We start from the raw sequence: 14,384 nt of genomic DNA, 5'->3' as shown, positions 1-14,384 counted from the left end.
TCTGCCCGCCTGGCCCCGGGGTGTTTCCCAGCAGAAGACTAAATTGTCCTGGCCGCACCTTCTCTGTGGCTCAGTGCTGAGCCTGTCCCGGACTTTCCCACTGTGGATTTGCTCCCCAGAGCCCCAGAACAGGACCCAGGAGTCCCCCACCCGTGTCGCGGGCCCAGACAGCTCCCCAAGGGCACTTGTCTCGGCTTTGAGCTCACATTTATAACAACACAGAGCATCCAGAGCCCGCGTCTGGTGTGTGCGCCCGCGGGGGTCACTCCCTGGGCCTGCCCTCCTCCTCCTCCTCCTCTTCCTCCTCCTCCTCCTCCTCCTCCTCCTTCAGGTCCTCCAAGATGAGGTTGTCCAGGTCCTCCAGGAGGCCGCCCTGGCTCAGGCAAGTGGCCACCGTAGAGCCGCTGCTGACGTGGGGGTTGCTGGGGTGGAGGACTTTGGGCAGGTGGTTCTGTTTGCGGCTCTTGGGGTGTGCACAGGACGTGCCAGGCACATGGGGCTCTGGGGAGGGAGAGGAGCTGAGGTCACGGGGCCCAAGGTCCCGGGAGACTCGGGATGAGGCAGCAGGGGCTATGTGGGGCTCCGTGGAGGCCAGGAAGGGACCGAGTCCACAGATTATGGGGACAGAGCTGCAGGAAACCGAGCACCTGGAGACTACAGAGAGCCAGGGACACGGGGTCAGCTGGGACTGCAGGGATAAGACAGGAGCCCAGAACAGAGGCCACGGGACCTCAGAACCCCATGGACAAGACTCGGGCCAAGGAAAGGGGAGCCCGGAAGGTGATTGCAGGTGGGGCTCACCTCGCCGGTTGTAGCAGTCGGCAGCCGAGCAGGAGTGGGTGTGTGTGCTGCGGCGGTCCATGTCCCGGTCCCAGCGCGGGGGGAGGATCCGTGTTGGATACACGGGGAAGCCGCACCCGTAGCAGGGGGACGGGGACCCCATTTGTGCCCAGCCCCTGGGGGCGGGCAGGGCTGTGAGGGTCCGAGGGCGAGGCTGGGCCGGGGTTGGGGCCAGGACGGGGTGGGACAGGACTGGGAAGGGGCAGGAGTGAGGGTGGGGTGGGGGTCAGTGCCCTCACCGGAAGTTATGCCGACACTTCGGGCAGTGGAACTCGGCCACGCCCCACATCTTGTCACAGGGCACTGGGTCGTAGCGCTTGCGGCATTTCCGGCACCGAGACACCTGGGGTGTGGAGAGGGCACTGGGTTGTCGCCAGTGCAGTGGCACCGCAGCGGCTGCTGGTGCTGGAGCTGCTGGACTGTACGTCCAGCAGGTCACACTGGCCACCTGTGACGGCCACTGCGGCAACGTGGACACCAGGGCAGTGGGCACACAGCGGGCCCCACAGGCCCCGGGCAGAAGCCAGCCGTGGTGTGTCGGGGCTCCTCGGGTTTGACTCCATAGGTGCCAAACTGCACAGGGTCAGGCTCTTGGGCAGGGGTTTGGCTTCTCAAATCCAAGGTCAGGAGCCCACCTTGGTGCCACGGGTTGAGATCAGAGCTCACAGTCGGGCTCCAAGGTTGGAAGTGTCACCGAGCTCTCAAAGGCTCATGTCCTTTGGTCAGAGGGGTGGCTGCTGAGGATGGGGCTTAGGAGTGAAGTATGGGACAGAATCAAGGTTGAGCTTGGGAGCATCACCTCTTTGCGCTGGGGCACGCGGCGCCACCAAACGTGATCACAGGAGGAACAGGCAAACTGGCGGTCCACGGCAGGGATCAGGTCGTCCTGGGCACGCTGGAACATGCGCAGGTTGGCTTGCGTCAATGGCATGAGGGAGGTGGCCACCGCCTGTGGAATGGGGTTGGTGGGGACGAGAAGGGGGGTCACCCTCCTCCACAAACATAAATGTCAGCCCTCTTCTCCCTACAAATGTGTCCCTGTCCTGCCCCTGTGCTGTCTGCCATGAATGGATGGATGGACGGACGAACAGACAGACAGATGTCCCCTCTGCCTTTCCTCCCTCATCCCACACCCTGGCCTTGTCCCAGCCACCAACGCACCTGGATATCCCGATCCTGCTTCATGTCCTCTGGTGGGTCCTAGATGGAGACACTGGGGCAGAAACTGGGCCAGGCTCTCGGGCCTCTTTGTACCCTTGTTTGCTGGGGGAGGGGTCCCTGCATGGTGGCTCCTGGATGGGGAGAGGTGGCCCTGGCTCCCTTTGAGAAGAGGGTGCCCCTAAGTCCCAGGAGCTGACTGAGCCGTGCCTCACTTACTGAGAGCCACCAGTGTGGCCTCAGGTATCCAAATAACAGCCCTGGGAGGAGGGCATGCCCGAAACTGAGGCCCAGAGCCTGAGAGTACCCCAAGTGAGCATGGCTGGCGGAGCCTGGACCCCATACCCTCTTCCTGCCTGAAGACTCACCACAGGCTATTGACACTGACATATTGCTTCCTTGAGGCCACACTGCCTTAGGCTAAGTGTTTGGGACGTGGATTCAGACAGAGGCAGGTTGGAATCCCGGCTCTGTCACTTCCAACTGTGGAAAGTAGGGCAAGGTACTTGTCCCTGGGGTTGTTATTGAGGGGCACCTCAGAGCCAGGCTCTGATTCCAGGTGGCCAGGGTTCCAATCCCAGCTAGCACCTGCTTGCTGCATGAACCTGGACAACGAGGTCATCATGCTGGGCCTTACTTTCCTTGTCTGTAAAATGGGGTGATGCATATTAGGACCTGTCTAATGGGGTCACTGTTGCCACAAAAAAGTCAGTTCCTGGAGTCCTGCCACAAGGGAAATGCTCAATGTATTGCTATTGTTTTTGTAATCCTATGCTCTATGTATATAAAGAGACAACATACTTTATATGCTCTTTAATAACTCTGTGATTGGCCTTTCCATCAGGGACATTCAGATTATCAGCCACCAAAGCTGTCTTACGAGGCAGGTGGCCATCTTGCACCTGTGCATCAAAGCCATTCATTCCTTCCTTTCACACACGGGTTCCCTCCTCCCTCCTCCCCAGCTCCTAACCCTCCTTCTTCTGGGGCCAGTTCCCTTTCTGACTTCCCTCCTCCTGGAAGATCTTTGTCTTCCCTCTTCCCTCTGCTTCCTCTTCCGGGGCTTCATTCTCCCCATCGTGAAGTCTTGCCAGCCCCAGCCCCAGGCAGCCTTCCCTGACCTCTGGAGGCCTCTCCCGCCTGGCTTGTTGCACTGCCTGTTTCAAGCCCCGGCCAGAAACGGATTGAGAGGAAAAAGTCGGTTGATGAGTGGAGGACCATCTGTGGCCAGGCCCTCTAGCTCCAGAGTGGGTCACCACGTCGGGTGGGGGTCCCCTCTCTCTTCTTCCGGTTACCCAGTCCTTGGGGCGAGGGGACAGGTTACCTGGGCATCCAGGTCGTTACTCAGTTCCTGGCCATCTCTCTGCTTTACCCCTGATGGGAGAGTCAGTGAAGGAAGGGCCCTTCAGAGGTCTGTTGCAGTTCCAGGTCCCGCGGTCTCCCCAAGGCTGGGACCTCCGGGGAGAGGGTCTCCACACCTCTCCCTAAACCACGTGGTCCCAGCCCAACTCCAGGGCCCAGCCGCTCACCGTACACGATGGAGCGTCCCACTCCGGTGTGGTCGCTGCCGAATTTCCTCATCAGCACCCCTGCCTTCTTGTTGGACACCTTCCCATGAAACTTCTCCCGGAGGCGCCGGACGCTCTTCTCCAGCTGTGATGGGGACAGGGGCCTCGAGTAGGGGAAGGAGAGGAGCGACGGCCCTCCCCCATCTCTGGGTATCTTTCTTCGGGCCTGAGCTTGACCCTTGGTTCTGGCCTCCGCTCCCCCCGCATCCCTTTAAGGCATTTCCTGGAAAAAGCCAAAGTCCTCGCGGGGCGCTGGGGGAGGGTGCGGGCTGGAGCGCGCGGCCCGGCCTAGGGGACGGGGCGGGGGACGGCCAGACAACCCCTGGTCCCTGACCCCTGACCCTGCAGCCCCCGCTTTCCCTCGGGGAGGCCGCGCTTCGCTCTGGGGGACGTGGGCGTCGCTCTCTGCTTCAAGGGGGCCTAACGTCACCGAGGGGAGGCTGGCTCCGGATGGAGTCCCCCGGAACTGCGAAGCCCCCTCGGCGTAGGTCGCGGCCCCCGGCCCAGCCGAAGCCATCTCCTACCTCCACCCCTTCCTGAGACATGGTGGCGGCGGCAGCGCAGGTCTCCGTGAGGGTCCGCACTGCGCGGCGCGGCCGCCCCCTACCTGGGCGCGCCCGTCGGTCCGGCCGCCGCGCAGGGCAGGGGGCGGTGCCTCGCGGCGGCTCCGCCCTTCCTCCCCGGCCCCTCTTTCGCTTTCGATTCTTGGGGGACGGGGCGCGCTGGCTCCGCCTCGGCTCCGCCTCTGCTCTGGCGCCCCGAACCCAGCCTGGCGCCCGGGGTCTGCGCCCTGCGGCGGAGCGCGCACCCCTCGGGCGGGGGAGGCGGCGCGGCCTCTGCAGTCGGTCACATGTCCCCACGCTGCGCGGGGTCCGCGTCTTCACGTCCCTCGTGGGGGCGGGGCCGCATCCGAAGGCCGCGGCTGGTCCCCGCGGCCCCCACCTCCGAGCGCGCTCCCCAGTTCGTCACCCTGCGCCCCGCGCTCGCGCTCTCGCTCTCCCGGGAATCAGGCACCTGGCCCCTTTTCTTGCTCTGAGTCTTTCACCTGGCCACCATCATCTCATTGAAGCTCAGTTTACTTCTCTGTAAAATGGGCACGACAGGAAAGCCTACCTCCTGGAGCAGAGTGTGTGCCGGGATTCCCCGGCAGGAAACTTAATGGCGCCTGCCACACCGTAGACACTCCCCTGGTCACTGGGCCACCCACGGTGGGACCGCGGTAGGGGCAGACGATGAGGATGGTTAAGAAGAATACAGATTCCTGGCCCCTAACAGCCAGGCAGAATCCGCTGCCTCAAGGCGCCAGGGAATCCACACTGTAAATCGGGAGGTTGACAATCCGGTGGTCCAGGACCATTCTAACGCAGTGGGCTGGGGAGCCCTTAGATAGGCTCTTGTCAAGCCTGAGGACACCAGCCATGGCTTCATGGAGAAGGGGACAATTTGTACAGAAGCCCTGAAGTTTAAGGTTTTAGCTAGGCGAAGAATAGAGGGGAGAAGGAAGCAAGACAGTGGTGTTTGGGGCAGGGTCTCAGCTGGCATGTGCTGTCGAGGGGGGGGACCGCCTTGTGGGCTGTCCTGGGCTCTGTAGGGTGCGGGGCAGCATCCCTGGTCTCCACCCGCGAGGTGCCAGGGACAGCCCTCCCCAGTCGCGCAATCAAACTGGACTCCAGACATTGCCACGGTCCCTGGGAGGCAAAGTTGCCTTGGGAAAACCAATCCTAAAATGCTTTTTCAGTTTTCCGGCCCTTTCGTACAGAGGTTGAAGCCTCATCCCAAGATGGACATTCATTTGTGAATTATATTCAGATACTACAGTCAATATGGACAATGGGGTAGAAGTTCCTAAAAAATTTTTAAAAAGACTATCCTAGGATCCATCAATCGCGCTGCTGGGTATTTGTATCTAAAGGAAAGAAAAGCAGCGAGTTGAAGAGACCGCTTTACTCGGGTATTTACCGCAGAGCCCTGCACAATCACAAGGTGTGGAAGCAACAGATGGGTGGACAAGGAAACCTAGCGCACACACAGCGGATACCACTGAGCCAGCGAAGAAGAAAATCCTGTCATCTGCAACTACAGGGAGGAGGCCAGAGGTCAGCGCGTTCAGTGAAATAAGCCTGGTCCGAAGACAGATATCAGGTGATCCCTCTCATGGGTGGAACTTTAAAAAGTCGATTTTATAGAAGTTGAGAGTAGAACAGTGGTTTCCAGAGGCTGGGGAGAGGCCGGTCAGAGTGCAACGTTATATTTAGAAAGGAACACCGAAGTTCTGTTGTCAGTTGGGCCACTGTGTACATTGAAAAATAGCTAGAAGGAGCCAGGCACAGTGGCCCTTGTCTGTAATCCCAGCAGTTTAGGAGGCTGAGGCAGGAGGATTGCAAATTTGAGAACAGCCTCAGCTGTTAGTGAGGCTAACTTAGTGAGGCTCTAAGCAACTCAGGGAGAACCTGTCTCAAAATAAAAAAGGGCTGGTATGTGGCTCAATAGTAAAGCACCCCTGGGTTCAATCCCGGGTACAAAAAAAAAAAAAAAAAAAAGAACAGTCTTACTGCAAAGAAATGGTAAGTATGGATAGGCTAATTTTTCACATATGACCTGTGATCTTTATACAATGTATTCATGTGTCAAAACATTACATTGTAGCCCACAAATATGTGTAATTATGTCAATCAAAAATAAAAATAAAGCGCTGGAGTTGTGGCTCAGTAGTAGAGCTCTCGCCTAGCATGCATGAGGCACTGGGTTTGATCCTCAGCACCACATAAAAACAAAAATAATGTGTCCACCTAAAAAACTAAAAAAGAAAAATACATAAATAAGTAAATATTAAAAAATAAAAATAAATAAAAATAAAACAAAAACCCATTTAAAACTGAATGAACAAATTAAATACAAATATAGTTGTACTAGTGGGTTGGGGATCTAGCTCAGTGTAAGGGTGCTTGCCTGGTGTGTCTGAAGCCCAGGATTTGATCCCCAGCGCTGCAAAAATGAGAAAGTAGCCAGACACAGTGGTGCTCGCCTGTAATCCCAGTGGCTTGGGAGGCTGAGGCAGGAGAATCTCAAGTTCAAAGCCAGCCTCAGCAACTTAGTGAAGAAGCCCTGAGACTCTGTCTCAAAAAAATAAAAAGGACCGGAATGTAATTAAGTACCTCTAGCTTTAAGTACTTTTGGGTTCAATCCCCAGTAGAAAAAAAAATGTAATTATACTAATAAATTTTATAGATTATTATTGTATAATAATATATTTATCATATATTTATCACATCAATACTTTTATTTTTTTTACTGAACTGAAGAATGAACCCAAGGGTGCTCTACCACTGAGATATCCCCTTAGCCCTTTTTAATTTTTAATTTTTTTTTTTTTGAGTAGGAATTAGAAGTTTATTAAAGGACAGCAGAAAAGACTTCTCCCGGAGGAAGAAGGGGACCCAAGAGGTGGAATCCCTAATTTTTAATTTTTTAATATTTATTCTTAAGTTTTAGGTGGATACAACATCTTTATTTTACATTTATGTGGTGCCAAGGATTGAACCCAGTGCCTTGTGCATGCTAGGCGAGCCACAACCCCAGGCCCCCCTCAGCCCTTTTTTTAAAAATTCTTTTTTTACTTTGAGACAGGGTCTCACTAAGTTGCCCAGGCCAGCCTGGGTTCACAGAACATGTGAACCTTCTGCCCCAGCCTCCTGGGTGTTGGGATTACAGGCATGTGCCACTTTACAGGCATGCGTCACTGCACCTGACTAAAGATATATATTTTTTTCTTTTAATGTTTTTTGTAGTTGTAGATGGGCACAATACCTTTTTTTAAAAAATTGTTTATTTATATGTGGGGCTGAGGATCGAACCAAGGGCCCCACATGTGCGAGTCAATTGCTCTACCACTGAGCCACAACCCCAATCCCAAGATATATTCTTTAAAAAATGAAAATAGCCATTAAAAATACAATGTTGCCAGGTGTGATGGTGCACACCTGTAATCCCAGCAAGTGGAGAGGCCGAGGCAGGAGGATTGCAAGTTCAAGGCCAGCCTCAGCAACTTAGTGAGACTCTAAGCAATTTAGTGAGACCCTAAATCAAAATACAAAATAAAGAGGGGTGGGGATGTGGCCAAGTGGATAAACACCCCTGGCTTTAATTCCCAGTAACAATAAAGAAATAAAATAAAAATCCAGATGTTCATATGTTTTTTAGTTGAACCCCCTAAGTGGGGGCTGTGTGACCCCACTCTGGAGAAGGTGATATTACTGAACCGCAAACAGTTCTTGGTTCTTTGTAGCTGGATGGTGGAAGTTCAGGCAGGACAGGGGTTAGAGACTGTATCAAGGAACTGAGATTTTTGTGGCAGCAGTGGGGAAGTCTGAAGGGGCTGTCCCATTAGAGTTGCCAGTGGCTGGTCTGTTTGCCCGGGGAGCTCACAGCTCTGCAGAGTCCCCGCTGTGGTAGGCATTAAGTCTACTTAGTGGAAGCTGCTCCAGTCCCAACGCACTTCAGTTCTGCAAGATTCTAATAATGGTGGCCCCCGTATAGAGTGTTTACTGTGTGTCAGGCACTGTTCCAGGCACTGCAGACACAAAGACCCCTGTCCTTGTGGAACTGGCGCTGAAGTGGGGGAGACAGAAAAGAAATGAATATGTGCCAGGTACTGTGGCACATGCCTGTAATCCCAGCTACTTGGGAGGCTGAGGCAGGAGGATTGCAAGTTTGAGGCTACCTTTGGCAACTTAGTGAGATGCTATTTCCAAATAAAAAATAAATATTGCCAGGGATGTAGCTCAGCAGATCACCCCTGCATTCAATCCCCAATATCCCCGCTCCCATAACAATCTAATAGAACAGGGTATGTAAATGATATGATGAGAAATGAGCTGGGGTAAGAAGATGGGTAAAAAGGATCAGGGAAGGCACAGGAAGTGACATCTGAGGAGAGACCTGCAGGAGCTAAGGGAGGGAACTAAGTGGATATCTGGGGAAAGAGAGTTCCAGGCAGAGGGAACAGCATGTGCAAGGGTCCTGGGGTGGAAGCATGGGACATTTGTTACCGATTGTATTAATTTTTTTTATTGCAGTGTTACAAATTGCCCCAAGTGTAGCAGCTTAGAATACTAGACACTTATTATTTCATCCAGTATTTCTGGACCAGGATTCCATGAATGGCTCTGCTGGGCTGTTGGGGTTCAGGGTCTCTCACAAGGCTACAGTCTAGACATTGGCTGGAGCTTCAGTTCCAAGAGGGTTTGACTGAGGCTGGCAGACCTGTTTCCAAGATGGCTCACACTGTAGCTGGCTGGTGGGTGCTGACTGGCCTCCCAACATGGCAGCTGTCCTCCCCAGAGCATTGTGTTCAAGAGGGGGAGAGCCTCCTGGAAACTGAATCTCCCATCCTCCCATGCCACCGTGCGGGGGCTTGAACCCAGGGCCTTGCACATGTTAGGCAAGCACTGTCCCACTGAGCCACACCCCCAGCCAGAAAGTTGCCTCTTTTCCTGACCACGCCTTGAAAGTCAGGGAGCGGCTCTTCTACCACATTGTGCCTTCACAGTGGGGCAGAAGAGCAGCCCACCTCAGGGGGCTGGACTGGAGACCCGATCTCTCTCCCTCCCACCCTCCCATCTCCTGTTGGCTGTGCTCAAGAGGCAAGGAGGGGAGATAGCCCATGAGTTGGGGCAGGAAGGAGAAGGGGGAAAGTCGATTCTGAAGGACAAACAGAGACATAACCAGGCATTGAATTCGGGCATTTGTAGATGAACCCAAACCTGAAATATTCCCATCGACCACACCGGGGCGCTGCCTACCCACTGAGAGTTGGGTTTGAGTTTCGTGATCCTCTTGACCTGGGCTGGTTTATGCAGTGGTGTGAGCGTTAGTGCCTTCTCTTTCTTTTTCTCCTCCTCCTCCTCCTCCTCCTCCTCCTCCCCTTCTCCTTCTCCTCCTCCTCCTCCTCCCCTTCTCCTCCTCCTCCTCCTCCTCCTTCTCCTTCTTCGAATTTAACCTTTTTTTACTTATTTGTTTTCTTGTGGTGCTGAAGATCGAACCCAGTGCCTCATACATGCTAGGCAAATGCTCTAATACTGACCTACAACCCCAGCTTTATCCTTTATTTTTCTTTCTTTCTTTTATTTTGGGGGGCAGGGCTGAGAATGGAACCCCGGGCCTCACACATGCTGGACAAGCTGGGCTACATCCCCAGCTTACCCTTTTTTTTTTTTTAGAGAGAGAGAGAGAGAGAGAGAGAGAGAGAGAAGAGAATTTTATTTTTAATATTTATTTTTTAGTTCTCGGCGGACACAACATCTTTGTTGGTATGTGGTGCTGAGGATCGAACCCGGGCCGTACGCATGCCAGGCGAGCGCGCTACCAGTTGAGCCACATCCCCAGCCCTACCCTTTGTTTTTATAAAAGGTGTGGGAAAGGAGGAAGTGCTGAGACACTGAGAAGAAAGGCAGCCATTGACACATTAGTGTAATTGAGTCAAAGATGAAACCCATGAGATCCATCCGTTTATTAATTTGTGAGATGCGCATCTAGTGCTGCCCGTGTGGCAGTGGGTGCTAGGTGCATCCAAGAACAAGGCACTGTCTGCCCTTCCGAAGCTCATGTTTTGTTTTCAGTAAAACAAACCAACCAACCCAGGGGCGCTTAACCCCTGAGCCAGGTCCCTGGCCCTTTTTTGTATTTTATTTAGGGACAGGGTCTCGCTGAGTTGCTTAGAACCTCACGAAGCTGCTGAGGCTGGCTTTGAACTTGCGGTCCTCCTGCCTCAGTCTCCTGAGCCACTGGGATTACAGGTGTGCGCCAAAGCTCAGAGTCTTAATGGGGATGAGAAACGTGAGCACGATGATATCACAAGTAATCATTTAATTATACTTGTATAGATATCAAGAAAAGAGGAAGTGAAGGATCCGTGAGAAAGGAGAACTCAGGGCCCGCATTCCCACCCCCTCCTCTAAGGGGCTGTCACACTCTGGGGATCTGACCACCGGCCCTCTTCACCCCAGGGCCAGGCATAGTCAATCAGGAACAGCCCGACACCCCAGAGCCCACTGAAGTGATTCCCGCTGCCCCATCCTGAACCTGCAGACCCAGCCTCACCCATTCCATCCTGGAGACCTCAGGATGGTCTTGCCCCCACCTTCCTCCTGCTCCTCTGTTCCCTGGCCAGCCTGCGCCTCCTCACGTGGGCTGCACAGCACGCCTGCCTCCTGCGGGGGGCCTGCGAGGCTGGACTTCTTCCTTCATGATGGTCATTTCCATGTCAATCCTGGGGGACCTGGAAACACAATCAGCTGGGCGCAGTTGCCCACGCCTGTCATCCCAGCAACTCAGGAGGCTGAGACAGGAGGATCACAAGTTTGAGGTCAGCCTCCGCAGCTTAGAGACCCTGCCTCAAAACAAAAAATAAAAAAGGGCTGGGGATTTAGCTCAGTGGTATAGCACCCCTGGGTTCAACCCCCAGGACTCATAAAAAACAAAACAGAAGAGACACAGAGACTGGTTTGGACATAAGAAAAATTCTGCAGAAACATTGATGTGCGTCTCCATAGGTAGAGCTCCGCACCACCTTATTTCCTTATGGCCTATTTCTCTAACAGCTGGATTTCTTTTGCAGTGAGCATTCATCATTTCTGTAATCAAAGGAAAATACCCCCGTGAAATAGAAAAGGAGGGAACCCTTCCAAACTCATTCTACGAGGCTGATATCACCCTGATAGCAAAAGCAGGCAAAGACCCATCAAGGAAAGAAAACTTCAGACCAATATCCCTGATGAACATAGATGCAAAAATTCTCAATAAAATTCTGGCAAATCACATACAAAAACATTAAAAAGATAGTGCACCGGGCTGGGGATGTGGCTCAAGCGGTAGCACACTCGCCTGGCATGCGTGCGGCCCGGGTTCGATCCTCAGCACCACATACCAACAAAGATGTTGTGTCCGCCGAGAACTAAAAAATAAAATGTTAAAAATTCTCTCTCTCTCTCTCTCTCTCTCTCTCTCCTCTCTCACTCTAAAAAGAAAAAAAAAAAGATGTGTATGCCGAAAACTGAAAAAATATTAAAAAAAAAAAAAAAAAAGATAGTGCACCACATCAAGTGGAGTCATCCCAGGGATGCAGGGTTGGTTCAACATACGGAAATCAATAAATGTAATTCATCATATTAATAGACTTAAAAACAAGAATCATAGGATCATCTCAATAGATGCAGAAAAAGCTTTTGACAAAATACAGCACACCTTCCTGTTCAAAACACTAGAAAAAAGAGGGGGTGCCTGGGGTTGTGGCTCAGTGGTAGAGCGCTTGCCTAGCATGTGTGAGGCACTGGGTTCGATTCTTAGCACTACATATAAATAAATAAATATTCATTGACAACTAGACAATATTTTAAAAAAGAACACTAGAAAAAACTAGGGATAGTAGGAACATACATCAGCATTGTAAAAGCTATCCATGCTAAACCCAAGGCCAGCATCATTCTAAATGGATAAAAATTGAAAGCATTCCCTTTAAAAACTGGAACAAGACAAGGATGTTCTCTTGCACCACTTCTATTCAACATCATCCTTGAAACTCTAGCCAGAGCAATTAAAAGAAAGAAATTAAAGGGATACAAATAGGTAAAGAAGAACTCAAACTATACTATTTGCTAATGACATGATTCTATATCTAGAAGATCCAAAAAAAAAAAAAAAAAAAATCCCACCAGAGAACTTCTAAATGAATTCAGCAAAGTAGCAGGACATAAAATCAATGCCCATAAATCAAATGTATTCCTATACATCAACAATGAATCCACTGAAAGAGAAATTAGGAAAACTAACCTATTCACAATGGCCTAAAAAAACAAAAAACAAAACAAAACAAAAAAACCAAAAAACAAAAACAAAACAAAACAAAAAAACCTGGGAATCAAACTAACAAAAGAAATGAAAGACCTCTACAGTGAAAACTACAGAACACTAAAGAAAGAAGTTGAAGATGGAAAGATCTCCCATGTTCCTGGATAGGCAGGATTAATATTGTCAAAATGGCTATATTACTTACCAAAAGCATTAAACAGAATTAATACAATTCCTGTTAAAATCCCAATGACATTCTTCATAGAAATAGAAAAGGCAGTCATGAATTTTTTAAAAAAATATTTATTTAGTTAGTTTTAGGTGGACATGATATATTTATTTTATTTTTATGTGGTGCTGAGAATCGAACCCAGTGTCTCACGCATGCTAGGCAAGCATGCTACCACTTGAGCCACATCCCTAGCCTGAAATTTATTTGGAAAAATAAGAGACCCAGAATAGCTAAAGCAATCCTTAGTAAGAAAAGTGAAGCAGGAGGCATCACAATACCAGACCTTAAACTATACTACAGAGCTATAGTAACAAAAATGGCATGGTATTGGCACCAAAAGAGACTTGTAGCCCAATGGTACAGAATAGAGGACACAGAGACAAACCCAAATAAATATGGTTATGTCTGACTAGACAAAGGTGCCAAAAACATTCACTGGAGAAAAGACAGCGTATTTAACAAATGATGCTGGCAAAACTGGAAACCTATATATAGCAAAATAAAATCAAACCTCTCTCTCTCACCCTGCACAAAAATCAACTCAAACTGGGTCAAAGACTTAGGCACTAGAACAGAGACCTTGAGCCTAATAGAAGAAAAAATAGGCCTGAATCTTTACCATGTGGCCTAGAATCTGACTTCCTTAACAAGACTCCTAAAGTGCAAGAAGTAAAATCAAGGATCAATAAATGGGATGGATTCAAATTAAAAAGCTTCTTCTCAATAAAGGATACAATCAATAATGTGAGGAGAGAGCCTGCAGACTGGGAGAAAATCTTTACCACATGCACTTCCGATAAAGCATTAATCTCTAGGATATATAAAGAACTCAAAAAGTCAACACACACACACACACAAAAAGTCAATAAATGGGTCAAAGAACTGAACAGACACTTCACAGAAGAAGAAATACAATCGCTCAACAAATTTATGAAAATGTGTTCAACATCTCTAGCAATTAGAGAAGTGCAAATCAAAACTACTATAAGATTTCATCTCACTCCTGTCACAATGGCAATCATCAAGAGTACAGGTAACAGGGGCTGGGGTTGGTGGCTCAGCGGTAGAGCACTCTCCTGTCACATGTGAGACCCTGGGTTCGATCCTCAGCACCACATAAAAATAAATAAACAAAATAAAGATATTGTGCCCATGTATAACTAAAAATATATTTTTTAAAAAGAATACAGGTAACAATAAATGTTGGCGAGGATGTGGGGAAAAAGGCACACTCATACATTGCTGGTGGGATTGAAAATTGGTGCACCCAATATGGAAAGCAGTATGGAGATTCCTCAGAACAACTTGGAATGGCACCACCATTTGACCCAGTTATCCCACTCCTCGGTTTATACCCAAAGGACTTAAAATCAGCATACTACAGTAATGCAGCCACATCAATGTTTATAGCAGCTCAATTCACAATAGCTAAATTTTGGAACCAACCTAGGTGCCTTTCAACAATGAATGGATAAAGAAAATGTGGTGTATATACTCAACAAAATACTACTTTGCTGAGTAGTATTAAAATTTTTAAAAATACCCAATGAGATAAATCCAATTATTTTAAAAAGTAGCCCTGGAAATATAGTTCTGATGATGACACATAAGAGGTGAGGAGTAATTTGGGATTTTATAATTTGTGCTGTCATCAGTACATAGAATGCCCCAGAGCACAGAAATCAGTAGAATGTCCTTTACAGCATAGAAATTATGGCATTTGCTAGTAAATGGTTGGAGTT

The 14,384-nt window shown here is 50.1% G+C and overlaps 1 protein-coding gene across 1 annotated transcript; it reads right to left on the bottom strand.

The window, feature by feature from the left end:
* Positions 1-4,411, bottom strand: SHFL (shiftless antiviral inhibitor of ribosomal frameshifting). Its single transcript, XM_081287628.1, has 8 exons — positions 4,091-4,411; positions 3,528-3,651; positions 3,323-3,372; positions 2,002-2,040; positions 1,640-1,789; positions 1,080-1,183; positions 802-956; positions 1-501 (listed from the first exon to the last, which is right to left on the bottom strand). Exons 1-8 carry the CDS (start codon positions 4,109-4,111, stop codon positions 263-265), a joined length of 882 nt encoding a protein of 293 aa, XP_081143754.1. The 5' UTR covers positions 4,112-4,411; the 3' UTR covers positions 1-262.
* Between the last annotated feature and the right edge of the window lie 9,973 nt (positions 4,412-14,384).

Source organism: Spermophilus citellus, assembly GCF_964194105.1.
Source record: "Spermophilus citellus genome assembly, chromosome: 3".
Lineage (NCBI taxonomy): Eukaryota > Metazoa > Chordata > Mammalia > Rodentia > Sciuridae > Spermophilus > Spermophilus citellus.
This window is presented reverse-complemented; position numbering and strand designations above follow the sequence as displayed.